A 9,191-nucleotide genomic window follows, 5' to 3' on the forward strand; every position below is an offset into this window, starting at 1 on the left:
AATGAGAAGTTACAGGTCATCTTTTTTAATTCTTTGAAAAAGTATTTCAATGTAATATTTTATGATGTGCATTAAGAGGAAAAGACAGAAACAGTTTTGCTCTAGCACTAACCACTGTGGCTCAGTTGGTTGGAGTGTCATCTCTTACACTGAAAGGTCGCGGGTTAGATTCCCAGCCAGGGCACATACCCAGGTTTCAGTTCAATCCCTGAGTCAAGGTACATACAGGAGACAAGCCACTGGTGTTTCTCCCCCTCCCCCTTCCTCTTTCTTTAAAATCAATATAAACATATCCTTGGGTGAGGATTTAAATAAAAACAAACAAAAAACAGTTTTGCTCTAAATAGACATAGAAATGTGACTTTCATCATTGGTAATGACTATCTTTTCTATCCTGAATATTATTTTTTCTCAAATTTTCTTACTCATAATAAAAAATCCTTATTAGGGAAACTTTACTCTTGTTAAAGGCAATCTTTTAATAAAGGAATTCTTTGTTTGACTTCCTCATAGTCATGAGTGGTTTCTCTTCAACCATTTTTTATTGTTGTTAATCCTTACCCAAGGATATTTTTCCATTGATTTTTTTAGATATAGTGTGAGAGAGGGAGGAGGGAGGGAGAGAGAGAACGGGAGAGAGAGAGACAGAGACAGAGAGATAGACCTAGATTGGTTGCCTCCTGAATGACCATGACCAGGGCCAGGGATCAAATCTGCAACCCAGGTATGTGCACTTGACTGGCAATTGAACACACAACCCTTTGGTCTGCAGGCCAATGCTCCCCAGTGGTTCTCAACCTTTGAGTTGCAACCCCTTTGGGGGTCGCCTAAGACAAAACAGTAGCAAATTACAGTTATGAAGTAGCAACAAATATAATTTTATGGTTGGGGGTCACCACAACGTGAGGAACTGTATTAAGGGTCATGGCATTAGGAAGGTTGAGAACCACTGCAACTACTGAGAAAAACCAACCAGGGTTCTCTTCAACTTTGGAAAATTTAAATTGAAAAGATATTTTAATTTATAATCAAAAGGAGAAAACATTTTTTAAAAAATTTCCCTGTATCATCTATTCAGGTTAACTTGTTATGATTATTTTACTTACGAAGAGTCAAAGAAGAATACATTGGCATCAGACATAATTTATGATTAAGTAAGTCAATAGAATTATGCCAGTAATTAAAAAGGAAATTCTGACATGAACCTTGAGGATACTATGCTAAGTGAAATAAACCAATCACAAAAGACAAATATTGTATGAATCCACTTATATGAGGTACTAGATACTCAAAGTTATAGAGACAGAAAGTAGAATGGTGGTTGACAGGAGTCGGGGGAAAGGTGAATGAAAGTTATCATTGAATGAGTATAGAGTTATAGTTTTGCAATAAGAAAAGACATCTGGAAATGTGTGGTGGTGATGGTTGTACAGCTATATGAATTTATTTAATGCCACTTAAATGTACACTTAAAAATGGTTAAGATGGTAAATTTAATATTAGGTGTATACTTTACTACAATTTAAAAGGTGGGAAAAATTAGATAAAGAGTAAATAATTGATTAGTATCTATTTACTAAGGCCAGAAAATCAACATATTCCATTTTAGAAAAAAGTAAATAAATAAACGTACAAATAAACATATCCAAGGAAAGGTTCTGAACTTACCAGTTAAACAAAAAGTCCAGTCAACCAGATTATCTCATTAGTTGATATTTCTAGTCAATTACATTATGTGGTTTATCATCCTGAAAATTCATTTTTATTTATTTTGTTACGTTTGCTTTTTTTTTTTTTTTTTTGGGGGGGGTACGTGCCCCTAGCGGGAACCAAACCCAGGACTCTCTGGTCCGCAGGCCAACGCTCCAACAGCTGAACCAAACTGGCCAGTGCTACATTTACTCTTGTATCTTTACTTACTTTCAAGGCCTATAAAATATAACCAGAAGGAACAGAGCTGAAAAAGTGTCTCTTCCTAGCTGTCTATATGTATATTTCTTGACTCAGTTCCTTATCTCTAAAATTAATTTAATAGAAATTCTTTGCTCCTGAAATTTTGAGGTTAAACATGAAAAACCAACTATGCTCAACAAAGCTGCTCATGAAAAGGGAGAAGCTGTCTAGGGTAGTACTTTTATTTATACACAAACACTCTGAGCTCACTCTGAGTGTTACTTTTCCTGACAACATTGATATCCTTAGCACTATCACTCTATAAGCACACAGGAACCACGTCTTAAATATTTACTGACTGTATTATGTTCAAGTAAAGTGAACAGAAAATAATTAATTGTTCTGAAGTCACGGATCCAAAATATGCTCAAAATTTGAACAGAAGACAATGTACTTGAAAAATATATGAAATGTCTGGTCCTTTCTGCCTTTTTCACAATTTAGTTACATTGGTTCTTCAATATTTTCATACATCTAGAGTAAAAAATACATGAGGATGATGATTGTGGTAGGCAAAGTAACATGCATAGCCTTCTCCCCACCACCCCCACCCCAGTACAGAACCTATAAATATGACCTTATTTGGGAAAAGTCTTTGCAGATGTGATTAAATTTAGGATCTTAAAATTGAAGATTATCCTGGATTATAAGGGTAGACCCTAACTACAATCACAAATGTCCTTATAAGAGAAAAGCAGAGGGAGATTAGACTCACAGAGGAGAAGACATTGGGAAGACAAAGGCAGAGACTGGAGGGATGTGGCCACAAACCACAAAACACCCATAACCACCAGGACCTGCAAGAGGTAAGATACAGATTCTGTCCTAGGGTCTCCTGAGGGAACACAACCTTGCTGATACCTTGATTTTCAGCCCAGCTGACACTGATCTTCAGCACTGTGACAGAATACATTTCTGTTATGTTAAACTACCGAGTTTGTGATTATTTGGCTCAGTAGTCAAAGGAAACTAATACATAATGATGATTAAAAATAGCTAACATCTATGGCATATTCACTTTGTATTCAACACTATTTGAAGCACTTTACAGATACGTACTATCTTCATAAGTCTTCAATCAACCCATGAGATAGGTCATTTAGTATCACCATTTTATGGATGAGAATACTGAGGCAAGACATGTATAATAAGCTTACTAAATCCTCAGTTGATTAGGCACAGAGCAAGGATTCAAACCCAGGCCTCCTAATGCTTTAGTTCACACTCTTAAACACTACACCATATTAAGTGACTATTTGTCCCTATGACTTTAATGTCAAATTTTACTATGAATGTAAAATTTTGACCCCCTGAGAAATCAATCCAGTACCTACAATCTTTTATTCTTTAAATTCTAGGTGATCTGGATAGATTTAGTACACTGAAGCTAACTTCTAGAAGTTGTTCTCAACAAATGCAGTTTTAAAACCTAGATTTTTCATGTGTTTAAGTAAAAGCAAAGTAAAGATATTACAGAAACATTTCATTTATTTTTCTTTCATTTTATTTGAGGGTAGATGAGAAATTGTTAAATAAAAAGAAATCTTTAATAATTTTAATAATATGTTATTAAAATAGCAGCAAATAATTCTTCAGATATAAAAACAGAATACATGTCAAGATCCCCCCCACACAGAACTAAGCCGAGAACATCTGATCCCGTATTATGAAAAACCCTTTGGAAAGTCCTCAAATGGATCCATCCAACGCTGCACTGTAATAATATTTTTTCTTCTCATGGAGACAGATAGGTTTAATGGGTAATGAAGATATGTCATGATCAGTACAGTTTGCTGGAAGATGGGCTACCTAACTGCATGGAAAGAAAGTATGAAGTCTACAGCAAGCTTCTCACTTAAAAGACCGCATGCTTTAGAAGTACCGCATGCTTGCTCATTTTGATAGATATAATTCCATAAATAGATTATGCAGAACTACCCCTTTGTGTTCCAAATAGACACAAAATTAAAGATTTGGTTGAATGACACTATAAGCAATCAAGTCATAAAGTGGTCTATCCCAATCTAGACCTGTATTCTAGTATTTTCTACAGGTTCATCAATTGGTTTAGTTTCTTTGAAAACCATCCTTAATCTGGATAAATATGAAAAGGGATAGAGAATTATCTGGATATAATTAAAATCACATTAACAATGAGATAAAGACTGTGAATAAAAATGAGGCATCTCTGCCTCTAGATATCCTTAAATTTTTCTCTCTTTGTGATTAAAAAAAACCCAAAAGTTAAGGCTGGGTTACTCCAGAAAGGGGAGTCATTGCTAATTTTATCAGGCCCTAGAAGATACATATTAATACATTTTTAATGGAGTAGAATTTTTTAAATGGCCTGCAATGTGCTATCCACTTGTTGAAAAGATTGATTTCACTAACAAATTTCAGGAATCTATTCTGTTTGAGCTGATCCAGATTTCCTGAAGAGGCTATTTAAGTGCTTGCCTGATGTTCAACCCAAAGGCTTTTATTTGTTCAAACTTCCACTTTGGAAACTTTGTCAAAAAACGAAGAAGTGCTACCACATTGAGTTCTAAACACTTGAAATATTCTAAATTACAAATCCTTCCCCAATATTAGTTTCTTCAATCTACAATATAAACGTGACTCAGACATTCAGTTTAAATTGCTTTCCAATGATCTGGTTGTTCAAATCACCAAGTGATATCAAATAAAGTATTAGTCCCATAGTGAAAATGTGAAATTTAGAAAATTTCTAAAACAGAGTAGAAAATATGTTCCTTTGACTATAAGGTTAACCCATTTATAAGACTCCCACTGTCATAAGATACTTTTCAAAAATTGAAGTTTATAATTAGTTTAATATTTCACTACTAAAATTAAAAGTTAGCTACTATAACAACTTAATTATCTGCTTCCAAAAAATAAACAAAACCTCTATGTTATTTTTACATTTTTGCCAAAACCCTTACATATTCAGAAATGTACTGTTTCTTGTAGATAGGTAAAATATGTTTTTTAAAGATTTCAACTATATCAAGAGAAGAAACAAAATTTCTACTTCATGCAGTGCTAATTACTACTAAACACACACACACACACACACACACACACACACACAATTTAATCCTAACACAAAAGAAAAATCATGGCAACAAATATTAGTTTAATGGGACAGAGAAAGGTAGTTTTATTTGAAAATAATAAAATAGTTGCAATTACAATGAAACATAGTAAAATATCTTTAACTTCTCAAAGTATCTCCTATATTCCAAAAGCTGCTCCCACATCTTAGATATTAATATCATTAGTGCCCTAATGGATTTATATGTTTTTATTTGACAATTCCATTCATGTGCAGGCAAATCAGATCTGTGACTTAAAGTATATCACTATTCCCAAAATAAGCATAATTACAACTTGTATAGAAATATAACAAATGCATCTTATTTGCTGTTCTTGCTCTTAGTTTTAAAAATCTCAAAATATTTAGAAAAGTTCTAATATCACAGATCTGAAGAATTCACGCGCAATGGATTTATAAAGTAGGAGATTGCAAGAAAATCATGGAAAATGTACACGCAGCTTACTCACATGCACTCAGCAATAAGATATGAAACATCTTAATTAAATTTCAAATAAAATAAGTCCTAAATTAGACATGAATATTTTAGCTGGAGTTGTTATTATAGATGAAACACTATATTTGTTGAATTACAAACATTTTCTTTATTATTGAACTTTTGATGCACCTAGTGAATAGCAAATCACAGCAGGGGGTGTAATTGTGTTGAAAATAGTGTTGAAAATAAAAAGAAAAATTTAAAACAAGCTGCTAGTATCTCTTAATAGCAATCCAACATCTTGTTAGAATCTGAGCATTAATTATAGGCTGGCTAAAATATGAAAGTGTCCAGGTAGAACTCAGAATAACTCTCTAGGGTCATACAAAACTGATGTTAGCACCAGGCACACCTGATGTCATAAATCACACATTGTTAAGAGCATGGCTATAGTACGGTAGTATTGATTTACAATAAACAGACTCGAGGAAGGAATGTTATGTCAAGGGGAGCACCAAGACCTCAGCATTTAGCCCTCTCTCGAGTCAGCAAGCCAAATTACATAAATGCCACACAATTTCTACTTGAATCCAAGTCTCAAGTTCTACATTTCTGTTAAATTAAACATCTGAAAGAGTTGTGGATGAATCAGTCTATGATAGCATCATCACTGTCCTCATTTTTTATGAGACTTGGGACTTAGGGAGGTCATCCTCCCACTTTTCAAATGAGGCTCAAAGAGGTGGTGTCGTGGTTAACAAAACTGATTTTGGACTCCAGTAAGCTCGGTCTCCAAGACACCGACTCTGGAACTTTTTTCAAATTTAACATTTCTGAAGCTTTCTTTTCCTTGTCCACAAAATGGGGAAGGTAAGGTTGTTGCCTTCTTGGGGTTGTAATGCATTTGCAGAGGCTGTAAAGCCCTTGACGTGTTGAATGGTGTGCAGTGAATGGAAAACATATTCGATGTTCTATTATTACTATTCTGTTGTTGCTGTTGTTGTTGTTAAATGACCCCAAAAGTCCTTCAGCCACTTTGTAATAGAACAAAAATAGTCCAGAAGTACCAAATGTTGGCTCAGGTCCCTTTCTCCAAACTCAGAGTGCATCCTACTCTTAATTCACTTAAACCTATGATAACACATTAACTCAAGATGCTTGTCTATTCCCCCAGTCTATATTTTAGCTCCATGAATAGAGTGCCCAAGTTAATTTTCTGAGATACATCTGGAAGGAAATATGAAGAAATTGCAGCAAACCCCAGACACGCCGTGCTGCATCAATCTACATAATTTGAAATGACCCATATTTGCCTTTCATGCTGAGGGACCACAGTAAAGTGACTGAATTACTACTCAGTCCAGGGCAAGGGTGGCATGAAACCCAGAGGGAGATACACCTTTGCAGTCAATTTCAGGGAACACGGTGAACCAGAATGGAGTGGACACATGAAAGAATCATTTAACAGACTAACTAGCTAACAGCCTCAAGAGAAGAAAGAAAAATTTCCCCGACACATCCCCAGAAACACCACCAGAACGGCACAGAAAAGCGGCAGCTCAAGCAAGGGTTCTTAGTTACACCTACAGAACACAGGGTAGTCTTCGAAGTCATTCAAGGTTCCAGAATTTGGAGAGACCCAAACACCCAGAACATCGCATCACGTGTTTTTTTGGCCGCAGCTCAGGCTAAAGCAGACATAAACACAGCCACCAGAACTGCATGATGCTGTGAGTCTGAGTTGTAGGGGGACAGACAGAGAACTGGGCATTTCAGGGGTGACGCCATATTAGGGTAGTGGATTTCCTCTGACTCCAATTCGCACCCACAATCAAACTTCTGAAACGCAAGTGCTGGCAAAGTACCAGTCCCTGTGCTCTGTGTTCTAACTGGGTGGGTCTCGGGACCTGGAGGGCGATGGGATTCAGGAGCACTGGTCTACCGTTAGCCTCCCAAACCCACCCTGAATGTCCATGTGATTCCTAGAGCTAGGCTTCCTATAACTCAGTAGCTTCTCACCCTGTCCTCAAAGTGTGTACATTCCGACGAGAAATTAAAATCGCAATAATAATAAAATAAAAAGAAGAAAGAAAGGAAGAAAATGAGAAGGCAATCACAAAGCTAGCCCAGTTGTGCTTTCTTATCCCAACAACTTTGCCAGGTTTCCCGAGCAGGGAGCGCAGCCCGCACACACCAATAGGAACTGAGCAGCAGGACGTCCACCCTTGGTGGCCCAGCCCTAGGCGCCCGCCAGAGCCAGGCTGACCCTGTCACCCAGGCTGCTGCCTCCGCGGCCCCTTGGTCCTCTGCAGCACGTGGTGTCCGAGACCCCCGCTCTGCATGCTACACACAGGCGCCAGCCCCCCAGCAGGAGGGGTGCGGAAGGACTGGGCAGGCTTTGGGGATGGGGGTAATCCTGGATCCCGAGGAACAAATGCCCACTCCACGCGCGCTCCCCATCCCGCAAGGGCGCAACCCCAGAGTGGTACTGGGCACCCTAGCCAACTCCACCGCCCGAACCCAGCCTGGACTCCGATTTTCCACTCAACTTACCTTGGCTGGGCTGAGCTTTCGGCGCCCCCAGTAGCTTTTCTCTCCTTCCTCCCACCGAGCCCTTCATCCTCCTGCTGGCTGCCGCCTGGCGCCCTGGCCCTGGCATCCAGGAGGCGCTGCAGCCGGGCTGGCCGTCCCTGGGGGCACCCTGCTGACCGCCCGCAGCCGCCTAGGCGGTGGTCGCTGCGAAGCGTGAGCAGTGCCGCCCAGAATGGTCCCTGAAGCGCTGGCGCACTGTCCCTCGGGCGCCCGCTGGAGTTGGCAGCCGCGCGCCCCTGCCTCCTCCGCGCCCCTGGGGCTCCGCAAGGTCCCGCCGCGCCAGCTCAGGTGCACGCCGGGGAGAGGTGCGAGCCTCGGAGGAAGGGAGGAGCCGGACCGGAGCCCAGGGAGAGGGCGAGGGCTGAGGAGGAGGAAGAAAGCCCGAGGCAAGGAACTAGCTTTACCGGACTGAGTCAGTCATGGGTGTTGAGGGAAAATGCGAGGAGGAGAAATGCAGCCAGAAACTAGAGATGTTGGAAATGAGCGCCAGGGAGCTGCTTCAAAGGGCGCAGGAAGGGGCTTTCCTGTGCTTTACCTCCTTTTCGGTACAATCGCCTAACAAAATGCCTCCCCCTTTTAACAACAACAACAACAACAACAACAACAACAACAACAACAAAACAAAACAGTTAACCTCAGTAACCTCAGAGAACGGATACGAAGTGATTGGGTAAAAGCTACTGCAAATGTAGGGAAATCCCACCTCCACAAAACCCAAGTGCTCACCCCTTTGGAGGGACCCAGATCCCACTGAGATGTTTCTTTTCTCACCTGATTCATTCTCTCTCTCTCTCTCTCTCTCTCTCTCTCTCTCTCTCTCTCTCTCACACACACACACACACACACACACACACTCACTCACTCACTCACACTGAAGATAGTTACCCTGGGAATGAAAAAGACACCCTCTGTTGCCTCATTCTGGGACTTAAAGGAGTGTTTCTTACACTTTGTTGAGCACAGGAAATCACCTAGAAATCTTGTTAAAGTTCAGATTCTGATCCATTAGATCTGGAGAGGGGCCTGAGATTCTATATTTCTAAGATGCCAATGTCCCATTTTGAGTCGCAAACAAAATACACCTGCTTTCTAACATCATCAGAGCCTCTA

The 9,191-nt window shown here is 39.5% G+C and overlaps 1 protein-coding gene across 1 annotated transcript in view; it reads right to left on the minus strand.

The window, feature by feature from the left end:
• ZNF385D (zinc finger protein 385D) overlaps positions 1-8,148 on the minus strand; it is a 739,643-nt gene extending 731,495 nt beyond the window's left edge. The window contains exon 1 of the mRNA XM_036267087.1: positions 8,043-8,148. Within this exon, the coding sequence (XP_036122980.1) occupies positions 8,043-8,148 (106 nt within the window). The remainder of the gene's footprint in view (positions 1-8,042) is intronic.
• Between the last annotated feature and the right edge of the window lie 1,043 nt (positions 8,149-9,191).

This window comes from Molossus molossus, unplaced genomic scaffold (assembly GCF_014108415.1).
Source record: "Molossus molossus isolate mMolMol1 unplaced genomic scaffold, mMolMol1.p scaffold_m16_p_18, whole genome shotgun sequence".
NCBI lineage: Eukaryota > Metazoa > Chordata > Mammalia > Chiroptera > Molossidae > Molossus > Molossus molossus.